Source organism: Hirundo rustica, chromosome 5 (genome assembly GCF_015227805.2).
Source record: "Hirundo rustica isolate bHirRus1 chromosome 5, bHirRus1.pri.v3, whole genome shotgun sequence".
In the NCBI taxonomy this organism is placed as follows: domain Eukaryota; kingdom Metazoa; phylum Chordata; class Aves; order Passeriformes; family Hirundinidae; genus Hirundo; species Hirundo rustica.
The window spans coordinates 36108440-36125006 of record NC_053454.1 but is presented as its reverse complement, the minus strand read 5'-3'; the positions used below and the strand labels follow the sequence as shown (position 1 = coordinate 36125006).

General features: G+C 44.9%; 1 protein-coding gene across 3 annotated transcripts in view; it reads right to left on the bottom strand.

The window, feature by feature from the left end:
- TET2 (tet methylcytosine dioxygenase 2) overlaps positions 1-13850 on the bottom strand; it is a 72321-nt gene extending 58471 nt beyond the window's left edge. For all 3 annotated transcript variants that reach the window (XR_005700802.2, XM_040064337.2, XM_058420656.1), the window contains exon 1: positions 13712-13850. Coding sequence is in view for 2 of the 3 variants with exons in the window: in XM_040064337.2 (XP_039920271.1) it covers positions 13712-13741 (30 nt within the window). In the remaining variant the exon portion in view is untranslated. The remainder of the gene's footprint in view (positions 1-13711) is intronic.
- Positions 13851-16567: the final 2717 nt, after the last annotated feature.

Sequence of the window (16567 nt, the reverse complement as noted above, 5' to 3'; positions counted from 1 at the left end):
CCCCCAGCTAAAAGCATTGAATAAAATAAACTTCATCATAAGCATCACTTCTTCCCTTATATTCTCTTCATTGGGTGACTAAAAGAAGCTCTTCATATAATGTAAGAAAATATCATAAGCAATAAGAACATTCTCTGAATCAAAAATTCACCAGACAGAATTTGTGTATCTGTGCAGTCGTTACACTCGTTAAAGTAAATGTGCTGGTAAAGCCCAAAGACATCATAAATACTAATAATCCAGTCCTTGTAAACCTCAGTACTTTCTGATCCAGGACTATTTAAAAAGTGCTTAAGGGTTTCTGAAGAAAGACTCTAGAGAATGCACAATGATGTACCCAAGAGGAGAGCTATATACATTAAGGGATGATTTTACACTAAGGCTCTAATTCTCCATTCTCTCACTCTGCCCATACTTGTATAGTTTCACAGGAAGGTGAAAGGATTTACTTTCCTCAGGCAGGAGAAGTGCTACAAAGAGCTCTTAAAATAGGAACACAGTAGTGACCTATTTTCAGTACTTCCATTCTTATTTCTAGATCTGTTATATACAGTGTAATGAAGATTGTAATGAACATTCAGCAGTGAAAAGACATCAATAACTGACAAAGTACATTTGCTCACATTCTAAGTACAAGATTAAAAATAGTTAGAAGACTGGACAAAACTGACAATGGGTTAAGAGCTGACCTGCAGAGCAGTTCCCCAATTCAGGTTAGAACTATCAGAGACCACATGAAATGAGCTAGTGACCACGCCAGTGTGAACACGTCACACTTTCTTGTTTCATTTTGTTTACATAGTGAAGAAACTTTGCAGGAATTTTGACAACTCTAATGGCAGATCTGTCATGGGTATGGTTGGAAAAGATGACATCTGTACTTAGAAAAATTTTATTCAGTAGTGGGATTGAACTGTGTTGCAGAAGAGGCATGGAGAAGCTCATAATGTGTCTTTCCAACAGGCTTTATCATTATGATATGTACAAACACTGAGATGTATTACAGTAACTAATATAAAATAGAACTACCATTTTTCTACTACCTCTTGTGCTTCTGAAAAGCCAAACTTTCTATTTGGGAGGGGGAAAAAGAATTTTTAATCATTTAGGAGGCTTTTGCAAAACTGAGATTAAATTCTTCAATTCAGAAGTGAAAACTGGAAGTGATTTTTAACAAGGACAGATTATTTTTGCTCATTTAGCAGCTTTTTCAAGAAAACTCTGATTATCTTAAGCAATCACTCACAGTTATAGTACCTCTCTTCCTCCACACACATGTATTTTTGAGAACTTCAAGAATTCTAGAATCTGTCAAGAACTAATTGTTGGATCATGTACTCCACTTTACTATAAACTGCTTACTTCTAGAAAGCAAACTGCTTTGGAGTTTTTTGGCGTGCAATACAAACTTCTTTCAAGAGCTTCAAGGGTAAGGAAGGGATGCTTTCTTTTTTTCAGTAGATGTATACTGTAAAAAATATACATGTGAAGATAGAACATGGACATTTGACAGTTGAGCATTCAGTGCTTGATTTGCTGAAGCAGTGTTTCAGCTATGTTTTTTTTAAGACCCATGTCAAAAAGCCAAATCAGCCATAAAGTGGTATTCATATTTTGTAGATGCAAGTATTTAATTTGAAATTACTAAGGCATCTTTTTCCTAAATGTATGGTCACAGCCTGACTACAAAGCATTCATTAGTGCCTGAGTGCGAGTGTTAAAAAAGGAATAAAAAAGGAACTGTCAATCAGGAACTACACAGTCATGCCGTGCTCTTTTCTTTTAGCCAAAGTAAGCCAGCCTTGGATTTCCTTCCCGTTGTGAAAATTTTGTGTACTGAGTAAGTTCAACGCAGAAACAGGCTTAGAGTGTAGAAGAATACAGTCACTTCTATCCCTGAGTTGCTGAATCACTTACCCGCCGCTCCTGCTAGTCAATAGTAGTTATTTTTAGTTTATGGTGGAAAACGCTCTCATGATGACAATGATACTTCAAAACAGTTTGGGAGCAGAATCATCTGCTTTGAACATCTCTCAGAGCCTGCACTGGTACAAGCACCTTGCTATTCGTTCCCGGCTCTGGCGATCTAGGTCAGCTTCACGCGCGGGATGTGGCATTCGCTGCCTCTTTCATAACTGCCCGTAAGAGTTCTGGGGTCATGTTTGTAAACACTGCTGCCATGTGCGCATAAGCACGTGGCGAGGCACCAGCGTGACCTGGAGTGCCAAAGCCAAGAGGTAAAGCTTGGCGCCAGTGTGATGTCGCTAAGCCAACCAGCGCCGGCGCCCTGGCTGGCGCACACCCCTTGCAGCCCTGTGAGACACTGTGGCGGGGTGTTTGAAGGGCAAGTGGGAACCTTTTTCCTGTACGTGGCACACGTGGATGTGTGCTAATGTTGATGGTGGCCCTGCAGGTTCGTCTGTCAGTGTCAGCAAATGGCAGTGTTGAATTGTTCTTAAGAAAAATGGAACTCCTTTCTGCCCTAAGTCACTAAAATTGGAGCCCACATGGTCCCAGAACACAATGCAAAACTGTGACTCTTAGGGAAAAGAACTGTATAAGGGCACATTGCCAAAGTTTCCAAAATGACTTCAAAGACACATAACAGAGACTTCGTGTCTGTAATAGCTTTTTGCTGGCTTTGCATTGATGAAATTAAGACCACGTTTCAGGCATTTGAGGAAGTAGCTCCTAAATGATTTCTGTTTATCAGTAGAAGTTGCATGATATGGCCAGTACAAACAAAAGTCACGAGTCTTTCATTTCCTCTTAACAAGAAATAAGCAGATCCAGCCACCCAAACCTATGCAAAGTTTCATCTCACGCTGGCCACATACTTTATATGCTTCAAGGAAAAAAAAAAACCAGAAACATGCAACAGGGGGAACAGTCTGTGGTCAGTGTCCCTCTCCATTATAGCAGCTCTGTTTCAAGCACAGCTGTAAGTCTCATTTGCTTTGACCTTTCCTGGCAGAGCTGAGAACAGGACAAAGAGTTAAAGTGTTACCAGTCTCTGCTGAGTCTGCACTTCTCGGCCAGGCAAGCCAGAGAGGCGGCTGGAAGAAGAGGGTGTGCACGCAGCAGAGGGCGAGTGGGAGGGGGTGCAGGGAGGGAAAGTAAAACAAAAGGAGAAAAATAAACTGTGCACACCCCGAAACAAAACAGGGGACCGAGTACAGAAAAAGTGGTCGTCTTTGAGGAACAAAACTTTTCTGTTTGTTTCCCTCCATGTAGTTATATTTTGTTATCTGAACTCAAGGTACGGTAGTTATACGAGTCCTTGAACTCTGAACTGGTGAGGAGAGTAGCAAAAGTAAGTGAATACAATTTGAGCTGAGCAGCTGGAAAGAAACAGGCTTTGTCCTTTTGTGCCTCAGCTATGGGAGGCCATTTAACGCTGCAACACACAGCTGTTCAAACCTCTTTCTTATTGTATGCCAGTGTCCTGCTAAAACAAAGCAGAGCTAAGGCAGTCTTCTCTGAGTGATAATGCAGCTCTGGTTTTAAATACTAGCTGCTCTGAACTACTTGTATTTTGTTGAGCTCCATCTCTTTAACCTGGATAAGAAGTCGTCCCTGGTTTATTAGTGGGAAATGAAAAAAATAAAAGTGTCCATTCATTTCTACAGGCTTTTTGAAATCCTGCCCTACTGTAAATGTTACCCAATTCCTTAGTAGTGTTTCTGGAGAGCAGAAAAGTACCTTCCTCACTGTTGTGTGTACGTTTAGCTAGCGCTCTCCAGTGCTACTACGCTATCGAGCAATGAAGTTTCTATTTTTGACTCACTGTGGACGATCTTGCTCTGAACCCCTGGCCTCAATACTGTTTACATGTTAAAATGAGGAAACCTGAACAAGCTCGCAGGCTCCACAGCACATCACAGCCCTGCCTTTAACCACGACTGCTACATGCAGCCAAGACCATGGGTGAAAAACAGGAGCTCTCACAAGCTGCAGTGTGGCACCCAGTGGTGCCTGGGGACGCCTAAGAGGGTGTTTGTTAAGCAGCATGGCCACATGCACATGAGCCACGTGGGGTTTGGCTGGCTGAACCTCCAAACTGCTGTGGGGAGAGGAGCAACTGTGGGAGGCAGGTCCAAATGATCTGCTCCATCTTTTTCCAAACTAGTTTGCAGTGGTATTGTATCTCTAAACATGGCAGGGAAAAATCCATCTGTCCTTCACGGTCAGCTGTGTCTGCTAGCATCCAAAGATGTTGCACGAGCTAAATTACCTATTGGACTTTATTTCCAAATGCAGTTCATCGTGGATTGTATCACAAGTCCGTGAATGTGCTGAAGATAAATGGGGTGGGCTCTTGGTTAAATGCACTATGTAACCAGGCAGGCTGAGCTGTGACTATGAACCACAAAAAAGGAATTCTCAGAAGCCAGAGACACTAAAGCTTACTATCTCCAATTCAGGTCTAGGAGATGAAGGCGGACTCTTGAATAGAAAGCTATGAATGCTGCTGTGGTTAATGTCAGGTTAACGCAGGTTTGTGTATCCCATCTCCACCAGAGAGATTTCTGGCAACAAATTATAACTGGTTTTATTTTGGTATTTTTCCCTCCTTTGAGCTCTGCTACCAAGTGTGATGTCAACATGAAGGTTCGTGGTCCCTGACAAACCTTTATTGATAAAACAGATCAAATGGGAATTGTGTGGTAGATTGGAGCTGATGTACATGAACAGCTTGCAGACTGTGGGAAATCTTGCCTGAATGAATAGGAGGATCAGGGGTATTAAAGGGAGTTAACTGGAGTACCTACTTATAGAAATGTCATAACTGTTTCACAAACTGTGATTAACTGACACAACTACTACTTTTAATTATTGTTATTTTAATTATTTGTTTGGAGGTACATGGAGACTCCTTCAGAGCCAGTAAAATGGAGATAACATTCTTCCCTGCATCCTTTCTCACTCGGAGTGGAGGGTGTAAACATTGCCACAAAGCAGTGAACAAAAAGTCATCCCTTTCCTCGAGATTTATTTAATTTTAATTTGCTGAGTTGTTTTGGATAAGCACTGCTGATTTAGAGGTCTGAAAGTTTGTGCGGCAAAAACAGAACATGTTGTCAGTCAACAGAAAATGCTACTGAAAACCAAATTTTTAAAAAAAGTGAAAAGCATCTAGTTTCTGTTTCTTAAAATTGATACTTCTGTTATCTTCGTAAGCAGAGAAAACGATCAGTAAACTTCTGAATGAGCAGGAAGGAGGGTATCATGGGTAAAGCACCAGGGTTTAGGAGATACGGGTTCAGTTTCCAGCTACACCACAGCTTTCCTGTAGGTCTTCTAGGGTTAAGAAAAAAAAGGCACAGAAATGAATGACTCCAGCAGGGTTTGTACCACATTGCATGATCTCTGTGTGCTTTGGCTCTTGATTGTTGCTTATTAATTTTATACCCTTTCTCTCCTTCTTTGCATGTTTTGCCTGCTCATTAACATCAGCACCCTGGGGAAAAGGCTGCAGCAGTGCTGCTTAAGAACTCCTCTGACACACACATGCACACACAGAGAGCAGGCACTAATAGCAGCTTTGCTTTATTTACTGCAAATATTTAGTTTTTTGAAAGCGAGCTGCCTGCCTCTGCTATAAACAAGAGTTACTAATACTCTGGCCCCTTGTGTGCTGCCAGACCCTTTTTCTCTGCCTCTTTTACTGAATTAAATAGTAAGACAGAACAAAAATGGCTTATGTTTGTACAGCCCCAAGCACAGTGGGATTTTGTTTCGTGGCTGGGATATGAGGTGCCTCCTAATGTGCAATAATTAATTTCACTCTATCCAGTCTCCTTATATTTCGAAGCATCGGATTTGCCATCTTGAATTAGACTCATGCTCCAGCTTGTCCAACAAAGTATCTCCAACCAGCTTGTTGTTTCAAGAAAAAACAGCTATTCTGTTAGTAGTTAGACCCACTCTTGCCGAAGCATAACTTCTTATTCATCAGCTAGAGTCTACATTTTATAGCAAAATACATGTTAACTTGCAATTGCTTTGAAAAGTTGGGGTTTCTGAGTAAAACTTAGTTTTTCAGCTTCTATACTGGTAGTCTTTCCATACATTTCTTCTCCCTCTCCCTTAAAAAAAAAAAAAAAGAAAAGAAAGCCCTCAAACTACTTTTTTCTTTTTTCAGTATTGCAAAGTATTATGACTGACTAAGTCCTTCACTGCTCCAAATGTCTCTGGTGTAGCTTGGCGAGCCCAAGAAAAATGAATAGGGCTTTCTGAAACTGGCAGTTTGAAGGATCACAAGTCAGCTGACATTAGGAAAAAAAAAGCCACGTATACTTAATGTATTGTCAACTGTACAACGTAGAAACAGTGGAAAAATAGATAGAAATCTGCATCTTCCTACCTGGTTTCTCACTTTTCAGGCACTACACAGAGTAATAGAAAGAAAGAAAACAGATCAGCACAGTTCTTGTTTTTCTCACTGCTTTCTCACACCTACAGAAGCTTCTCTGCATTAAGGATTACAGGGAAGCATAAAAGTACAGGTCTAAACATATTTAAGGAAAACAAATGTTCCATGTAAAGTATGGAAAGCACCATAGAAACAACAGAGAACCAAAAGGCTGTATTCTTCTGCTTTGGACAGTTTTAATCTTTATTTCTTTTGTTTTTCCCTATTTGGTCTGTATTTTCACTTGCTCCTAGGTATGTAATGTGTACATTTGCAACTACCTGTGCATGGGATGGGAAACACACTAGCATACATTTTCCTTCCCACAAAATGTCTACTAGATACACAAAATCAGGTAAGTATTAAATCTGGCCCTTGCCAGTTGTTCAGCTTTCATGTTTTTGATTTTTAGTGTTGCCATTTAAGTAATACTTCAGAACATTTTTGGGCAGACAAACCTGAGATGAAATAGAAAAGCAAGCAAAGGAGTGCAGAGGAAACATACTTTCTGAAAAGAAAGTCTGTTAAAACCTGAAATGTGTGCGCACACATACCGCCACTGCTCCATATCCCAGGAAGAGGTGAGTCCCATGTATTTGCCAGCTTTCATATGTTCTCTTTTAGGGATAAATGGCATTCCTTTTATTAAGCTGTACATGCACTTGAAGTTTCTTGGAAATACCTCACTTCTGTGGTCTTTAACTTTGGGAAAACAGGAGAAACTCCAGTTTTACTGCAACCATTCCTTTTCCTCATTTTACCATGAGGAGGACAGTAATACTACTTGCACACAAGAGAAAATGCGCAATAATTCTTTTCTTCTTTTTGCTTACATAAGAGCTGAAAGAGTTTTGTGTCCTTTGGCAAGTATAAAAATTTTATAACTTCAAAGAATGTGACTTCAAACACAAGTGAAGTAGCACTGAAAGAACAAACAGATTAAACAAAGATGAAAAAAAAAGCATCAGGGGCATGAAATGGGGCTGAGTGTTGCATGAACAGTTGTTTTTCATTCGAAGAGACAAATCTGGAAAGATACTAAAGGACACAAGATGAGGGCAAAACTCTCCTGCCAGCATCAGGCCCAGAGTTAATGTTTGCCCTTTGATCTCTCTAACAGCGCTAGAAGTGGCAAGAGAAGGAACAAATAGTCAGCACAAAATTGGGAATGCCTTTGTCACATATTTTCTCACGTGCTTTACTCTGCTTGCTACTTTCTGCTACCCAGCTAGTGCAAGAGTAATGGGAACTGTAGGTAAAAAAAAAGGCTAGAAAAGAAAATGAAAGGTGGTAAAGAGCTTACTGAAACAGAAGCAGATTCTGGATCTGACACAAATCATTCTGTCCTGCAAATGAGAGGACACCACTGCAGTGTAATTATAAAATTACAGTGTCATAATAGACATCAACATAAAATGGGAGCAACCAATGTGAACATACAACTGCTCACAGAAACTGCGTGTATAACACAAAATCTGTGATCAGCCTTCCTACTCTTTTGCATGACAGTGAATAACATGACTCATCCAGACAAATTCAGAACGTGGAAGAGGCATTTGTACCAACTGCTTCCTCCCTAAGAGGAAAAAACAGATCTTAGGATTCGTTTTGTAGAGCAAGTGCTTTGCACAATGTTCTGAGTGCTTCCTGCAGAACTGCCTAAGAAAGTCTGAAAAATGTGCATGGGATTGGATAAGGAGTGTTAGAACCTCTGATAATAAAGTCCTACAGCACATGGAGGGCATAGGTTTCAAGTGTCTCTGAGGACCAGAACTAGTCTGACAGGTTAGGTGTAGGTCCACAGGGGAGAGCATGAAACACGTTGTCAGTCGGGTGCTTCTGACCAGCTACAGGGCATTTGCATTTTCACAGAATCACAAAATTTTCATCCTTGCAAGGCATCCCCAACAATTAATACCACTTCTCCCCCCAACTCCTTTTTCAACTTTTTTTTTTTTTTTTTTTTTTTTTAGGCGACCGATTGGTGACATTATTCACTTGGTTGGGTAAAAGCAGAAATTACCACCACACTTCTTACAGCTAATGGAGTTCCAAAACTTGCCTTGCAGTGGTATAAGCTTTTGTAACAGCAACGCCTCTTTGTGTCAACATGTCTCATTAAGTAATAAAGGCTTTCAGCTATTTGATTTTACTCATAAAGTTAGTAGGATTCATGATTTCTTTCTTGTTCTTTAAAAAGGGAATTGTTCTAGTATCCTAACAGGCAGTGAATCATGCTTAATTAGGAAAAAATATATAACCATTTACAGTGGGATTCTTATATTGTAAAGAGCTATTTTGTTATAAAAGCTTTGGGGACTTGAATTAATTGTACATTTTTAAAAGGGGAGGAAGGGCACAAAAAATAATTTGAAACCTTTGCAACAATTCCCTTAACCCCCATCTCATGCTTCGGTTCAGTCTGTTCCAGACAAACCTGTCAACACAGCCCAGACTGCGCTCAAGCGCAGAGCAAAAAAACAACTGCATTCGACAAAGGATACAGCGGTCTAGAGTGCAACACAGTTGCAGAAAGCTCAGCCAAAACCCAAACTATGATATGTGTTCTTAAAAGTCTGCATTTTTTTCTTTTTTCCCCCCCTCCTCTGCCGTCCGTGAGGACTAAGGACATTCCTAGAACTCTGTCCTCACTGGCTGCGTCAAGGCAGCTGCTGAGGATGCTGGGACACTGTTTGTAAACACTCAAACCACGTGCACGCAACCACATGGAGAGTCATCGTCCTGACCTAAACCTACCCACTTGGTAAGCCAGGGTTTCGCTGCAATGGAGCCAAATCCTTTCCCAACACGACGTGACTTAGAGTAGCTCACACCAGGACACTGGAACACAAACTTGGACTGCTGATGCATTATTGGAAAGGAGATTAGGCAGAAGAGTTGTTTAAACTTTAGTCATTGAAATGTGAGTTTATGGACAGGGTAGCTTATGTTAGAGTAAAGAATGCAGAAAATGTTCTTTATGCACTGGCAAAAATTCACCTTAAACCTGGAAACTTCTCCTCCCCGTGCATAAACCTGGTAAAATCAGTATTCGTACTCTGGGAAAACATGTGGTATATATTTGAGTTTAGAGGTAATGCTAGAATGGTAGAACACATGAAGATTATTTCATGTTGTCTAAATTGCATCATAGTATTTAATCAGAGTGCACATGGTACTGCCCTGTACCTGGGGAAGACACTTCCAAGGTGTATTTGGTTACTGAGCTGGAGCTGGTTATCTTAGCTATCTAAACACTCACCTGCTCACATCTTTGAAGCTGCCTGTTGTGGTTTAACAAAACTTTGTGCTTGATTAGGCTTAAAATGCTGAATTATCCTTTCTTGCTGAACTTGAGCACAGAACAAGCCTATTCCTTTCCACACTGCAACAGAAATGCCTCCTGTATTTAATTTTTTATTTTTGTTTCAGTAAGAGGAAAAACACACACACAAGGAATTAGGTCAAATACTGCAAGCCTTTATTTATCTGTAAGAATAATCCTTCTGGGATTTCTTGCTATATGTATACTACAAGGCAACAACACTCCAACTTGGAATCTCCACCTCCACAGAAAACTTCACTTTTTAAAGACAGCCTCAATTTTGTTCAGGTCACTAAGATGATTCAGCATTCTTGAAGGTATTTTACAGAGGTGAACAAGCCTGCTTGAAAAGACAGACAGGAGTCTAAATCTTTATGGCTTTTATTTGTTAAAGTGTTTTTCAAAGCATGGCAATTTTCTTTAAAGTGACCTCAGATTTAAAATTCTTTACTTTGAAAAATTAGTAGAAAACTCTTTCTGATCCACCTATAAGTTTGGACTTTTTTTTTTCCTCATTTCAAGAACAGTGTGAGATATGTGGGTAAAATTAGTTAGCTTTTGTTTCTATTTCTCAGACCTTGTTTTTCTCTACCTTCTTCCTTCCTGCTATGTAATGCAAGGCACATTCCCAATATTTTTATCCAAACAACCTTTTTGGGTCAATCATCATCTGTCTTTGGGATTAGTCCAGCTGATGCTGGAGGGTCAGAATTTTATTCCTTAACCTCACCTTCTCTGCATCCACCCACTGAGCAGTTCATTGGCAAAATGGGTGATTTTCCATATATATATGAAAACACATATAGATTTTTTTTTTTTTTAAGCAAACTTACCTACCCTAAGGTAAGGCAGAAGTGATTTCTTTTCAATGGGTAACTGAGGGGTTGATTACTCATGGTACTTTCCATTTGTAAGGTTTTATTATCTAGGATTATTGGGATAAGGTATGCAAATTGAGCATATAAGCAGTGATGATAAAGTAACAACCAGAACTATGGCAACTTGTTAGTAGTTACTTGTTCAGTGTTGAAAAGCATATTTTTGTTGCAGAATATCACTAAATGAGTAAGATGGTACTCACTGCCTTATGAAGTAAGGGATGGGAATAATGCTGCAAGTGTGATTGATTCATACAATTCTCTTTTTGGCTTTCAGCCATGATGCAGTCATATGCTTTATCTCTGTTCAGACTACAGCTTTCTTTTTTTTTTTTTTTTTTTTAATAATGAATCATAGCACATCCCAGTCAATTTCAGAACTAGCACATTGCCTTTCAAAATGATGTCACAACACTTAATGCTGCTGGCTGACTACCTTAACAGCAATCAAAGAGCTGGACTAAATAAATACTCTATATTATTTGCCAAAATAATTTGTGGTTGTGTTCTCCAGCACAGTTTCCAAGATAACCACCAACTCTACTTGAAACTTGGCAACTTTGTTCTACCACTTTCAAGCTCCAGTTGTGAAGCTGGCTTAGAGATGCTGCTACCATGCCTAGAGCTACTGTGCAGCAGCCTAGTGAGAGAGGCAGAGGGGTCACTCGCTGTGACAAGCCAAATTTGACAGCTCTTCTGGAATTCCACCTTGACAAATTGTCAGCTTTTTAAAAAGGACCTTACTTGGCTCCTGTAGAACACAAAATACATCTTCCACTTGGAACAAAAAGGAACAAGGGATTTAAAGTCACTGCTTAGGCACACTACTGTCCATGCAAGTAACTTAGGAGTGAGGCACTCCAGGTAAACCTGACCAGGGTCCATAACATTAATCCAACCTGGCCTTATGTTTTTTGATCAGCAGATTTGTTCCAAAATATGATTAATTGTTTCCCCCCCATTTTCTTCAGGGCTGTTTGGCTGTTGTTAATATTTATAGGAACATTGTGGAAGACAGGCTAGCAGCATCTGAAGTTCTTGGGCAAGAAGGAACAGCCCCATCCAACTTTGGCAGCTGAAATGTCCATTCCAGCAGCAACTACAGGTTCTCCTGATTCTGCTTGCAAAAGCCAAAACATTTACAACGTCGTATTTCTGCTACCCAGTGCAGCACTGGTACCAACAAGAGACCTTGGAAATCTGTCCATTATAATAACTCAATAACTCCACAACAAGCACACATTTCTTGTTTTTTTAAACAATGCTGACATGCCAAAGTCTAAGATTATGTGTACTATATCAAAACAGTACCACTTTTCTTGGCTAAAAGCCACCACAATGAATCACCACACTGCCAAATTTCTCATTAAAAACCTTACTACAAACCATGATAATTCGGTAGATTCAGGTGCCTCAGTGTCTCCTTTTGAGGATTTGTTCAGTATAGGCAAGACAAACCACTTTCTGAGGTTCCCTGGATGCATTCACAAAGGGTTTTTTTAATGTCACTTCCCAAAATGTAACTCTTTCCACTGAAAGATGACTTTTGAGCTCTTCATCTTAACAGCAGTTTAATCCCACCACCAAAACATTGTTGCTTTCCACATCTTTGGCTTCCCTTTTTTCCCCCTCCTCCCCTTACCCTGGCTTCTAGATTTAAATGTTTTCTGACTTCACTGGCAGAGTTCATACTAAGCTTTCTATGAGAGAGACAAAATACTGCCCTACAGAGATTTTTTTTTTCGTTGGTTCCAAATAGTGGTTTTCTGCGGGTTAAAACCCAAGATGGGTACATTGTTTCAGAGTTAAACACCAGCCGTTAGATCCCCCTGCAACTCGACTTCAGACGGGACTATTGACCATTGACATCTCCCTGTTGAATATCTTCGGCAACCAAGTTCTGTTTTGCACTTTACAAGCTCCAAAGTGCCATAGTGGAATACACACGCAGATACACAAGTGAATGTGTGACTGCACTCACCCCCTGCTGCAGTAAGTCAACCTGCCATTAACACGCGAATAGAACGGCCTCATTAGCCGACAAACAACACCCACTGACCTGCTTTCACTAGGGACAGTGTTATCTCCTCATCTCCGAAACTCTTAAACTTCACATTGAAAGGAAGAAGAAGAAAAGAAAATGATTCTGGACATACATTCAGAGTTGCCGATCACTGCTCAAAGCCTGCACATTCGCATGCCGCTCATCATGGAAAGCAAATCTTTCGATGAGATCTTTGGCTGCAGCGTTTCGATGAAAGCACGCTAGACCACATCACTTTTCCCTTCACCTCACTCCGAAAAGGAAAATTACTTAGCAGAAAAGAGTCTGCTGAATTTCCAACACTCAGACCGCGAGCCGAAAAGCCCCCTTTTAACTCTAAGCACGAGAAGGAGCGCTGGTGTCTAAGGGGGTGATTTAACGCCGATAAACGCCGCGGAGCGAGCGCACGCTGCCGCGCGTCCGACTCAGGCGTGGTGAGATTGCTGCTCTTGTCTGTCATCTGGCGGGGAACGAGCCTGACCTCGCCGAAAGCCTTATTTTAGGGGAACGCGCTCGGGAAAGTGATTCTCCTTTCCATCCCATGGCCACATTGTGCCCCGACGGCGGGGTTTAACAAGGCGGGCAAAACGCTCGCGTGGATCGTTCCACGGAAAAAAGGGAGGCCTCGCTCCGAGCCCCCGTCTCGCCCGCACGCGCTTCTCCCTCCCGAGCCCCCCGGCACCGCGGTCCGCTCGCCACCCCCTCGCCCTCCCCAGGCCCCTCAAGCCCCCCCCGCCTCTCTCCCCGGGCTGCGCCCGCCTTTGTGTCCGCCCGGGGCCGGGGAGCGGCACAAAGCCGGGGCGCCTCCGGCCGCCGTCCCCCGTCGGCAGACAAAGGCGCGGGGAGGGGCGGCGAAGCGAAGCCCGGGTCCGGCCCCGTGGGGAGGGGGCGGTGGCGCCCCCGCCGCCCCTGTCAATCAGCCATGTTGGGGGACCCGCGGCGGCGCCCCTCCTCGCCGACCCCCGGGCGGCGCGGCGCGGCGCTGCCCCGCGACACCTCCCGGCTGCGCCGGGCGGGGAAGGCGGCCGGCGCGGGGATCCCGCTCTGACCTCTGCCGCGTCCCTCAGCCTCGCCGACATCCAGCACGCACAGCCCGGGCGCCGCGCTCCCCGCTCCTACAGCGCCGCCATCTTGCTTCCTTCTGCTCCTTGGCGAGCGCGGCCGGGCCCCCGCATCAATATGCGCGCGGCGCCCTGACGTCGGCGCCCGCCCCGCGCACCGCCCCGCGCGAGCGGCGCGGCTCCCCCCGGCCCCCCCCCAGCGCGCGGCGCGGGGGCGCCCCCAGCACCGTCACCGGCGCCGTCCCTGTTCCCGACCGCGCGGGGCTTTTTTTTCCGGCTGCTGACGCTCTTTCGGCCTTTTGGGGATTCCCACCCCCGCCCTCTTGTCCCCCCGTCCCCCCCCCCCCCGCCTTTTCTGCTTTCGGCGGTGGGTTCGCGGGACGCGGCGAAGGGCACCGCCCTCCAGCGCCAGTCCCCGCCGGCCCCCGTGGGACGCCCCCGTCCCGCATCCCTCGCGTCCCCCGGCGGCGCTTTCCCACGGCCCCGGGAGCCCGTCTGCTGTGCCCGGGCCGCTCTCCCCCGGCTGCCGCTGGAGGCTCGGGGGTGCAGCTCGGTAGCGCTCGGTGGCCGGCTGACAGCGTAAAAGAAAAGCCAAGAAAGAAAAGTGGTGGGGGGGAAATTGACAAAATCTCCTCAGGCTTCCCCAAAATGAAGCCCCGTGCCCGCAGACACCTGGCTGCCAGCGGGGATTGCTCCCCCGATGGGCCGGGCGCTCATTCCGGGGAGCGCCCGCAGCCCCGCGGCTCGGTGCGTGACGAGCGGGACTAGCGGCACCATTCCCAAACTATGGGATCTTGGCTCGCCGCAGGAGAAACGGTGCCGTGCCCGGACAGCTGGAGCCGCAGGAGGAAATCTGGCTGCCCGTCCCAGCCCCGCATTCTCGGGAGCGGAGGTTGGTGCCCTCCGAGCCTGCCAGCCCCCGCCGGCGGGGGACAGGTCCCCGCTGCCGTCCCCTCCGTGCGCCGCTCGCCGCTTTCATCGGCGGAGCTGGAGCCCTTCCAGCTGGGCAGCTGCGGGGAGCAGAAGTAAAACTATGCAAAATCGCCTCCCTGGGAACCGGCGCTGGGCTTTCACACTTCCGAAACATTGCCCGGAGTCCCGGGCGCCGGACGGACCCCCGGGGACGGGACCCCTCCGGCGGGTCCCTCTACTTCCCACTGCGCCAAGTAGAGCAGCCTCCAGGCTGCGTGCCTACGGCCTGTCCGGGACGCGTGCGGGGCCCGGGAGGATTTTAGGAGAGAATTAGCTTCCCGGCCAGACCCTCTTCCCCTCTCCGGTGTGTCCTTCACCCCACGGGGTGCCGGGAGAAGATCTACAAGCGCTGCGTTCCTCAGTGGTGCCCAAGAGATGCTGAATCCCCATGTGTCCTCTGCCTGGCAAAGGCAGGCTGGTGAAAAAGGGCTTCACCGAGATGGTAAATCCGGTGCATTTGATGCAGATCAGAGTGATTTCTAGGAAGTTCAGATCATCACTGAGTAATTTGTTTTTCGTGTCACAGGTTGTTGTCTGAGTTTTGGTTTTACTTTAACTTCTGTGAAACAGTTCAGAAGTAAACTAGAGATAAAAGTTTGCCCTTAAAACTTGCTAAAATAGCTCTGTGGTGGTGGCAGGGTGTCACTTGTCACTTCTGTACCTTTGCGAGGCAGCTTGTTCTCCCCAGCCCTTGGGAAGGTGCTAGGCTGGCTGGCCCTATCATGTAGGAAAATGCACGGGGTTTCTGACGAAGACCTTTGTGTTTACTTCTGCAAAGCTGACTTCAGCAGCATTTTGTGCAGCCTAAATCCATGTAAACAGACTTAGGTCTCTCTCTTTTTTGAAAAGTAAATAATGAAAAAAATGGTCAATATCTGCCTCAGTTTTGCTTTTTTGTTTTGTGCTTTCACAGAACCTGCTTGATTTCCAGCAGGCTTTAATCGATATTTAAAACTCCTTTAAGTTTGCGTGTTTTATCAAAGCCTGAGGTTGCTTTATCTTTATCCCGCGGTTCGGCACATCCAGCTGACGCGACAAGGAGCGAACGTGCTCAGTCTCTCAGTGGGTTCAAAGCGCTGTCTCGTCCCTAAGCTGCTCTTACAGCACGGCAGCCGCCTCCATCCTCTGCACTGTCTTGTTCTGCCCAACCAGGGCTCGGCGCTGACAGGGTTTGGCGGGGCCTCTCTCTCTCTCTCTCTCTCTCTCTGTGCTTTTCTTCAGCAATTTGCATTGCGCTGGGAGAGGTGACCCTCCTTTGCATGGCTCAGATCCCTCCCGTGCCCGTGAGCCCTTTGTGGCTGGAATCTGCTGCATCGGAGCAAAGACCTATCTTCCCTTTGCATGAGCAAGCAGCTGCAAACCTGGGTAACTGACGGAGTGGGTAAAATGGAAAAACCAAAACAAAACAAAACAAAGAAAGAAAGAAACCCCATCGAACAACCACCAAACCCAAAGGCCACAAGCAGGAGTTTGAAACGGGGCTGGGATTCTTTTGTTTTCTGACTGTGCTCCGGTGCTGAAGATAAGGGACCACTCATGCGTGTGTTACCTGCACGTATGAATATGAGAAGCGTGTGCATTTTTTAAATGCTTCCTTGCTTAGGTGTGGTTCCCTTCCCTATTTGCTCACTCTCACTGTCTCTCTCTTTAAACTTTACTGCCCTAATGACAGCCTGTTGTAATCAGCAGGCTCAATAAACTCAGGAGCAATCCTGCTGAGCCAGCAGTGCTGTCTTGCCTCCCAGAGCACAAGGCACATTTACCAGAGCCTCCCCTGCACCACCAGCTTGTGCTCAGCTATCTCGACCTACAAACCTCCTAAGTGACCCGGTGCCATCCTGCTACATCTTGACAAAGCAGGATCTTTAGGCT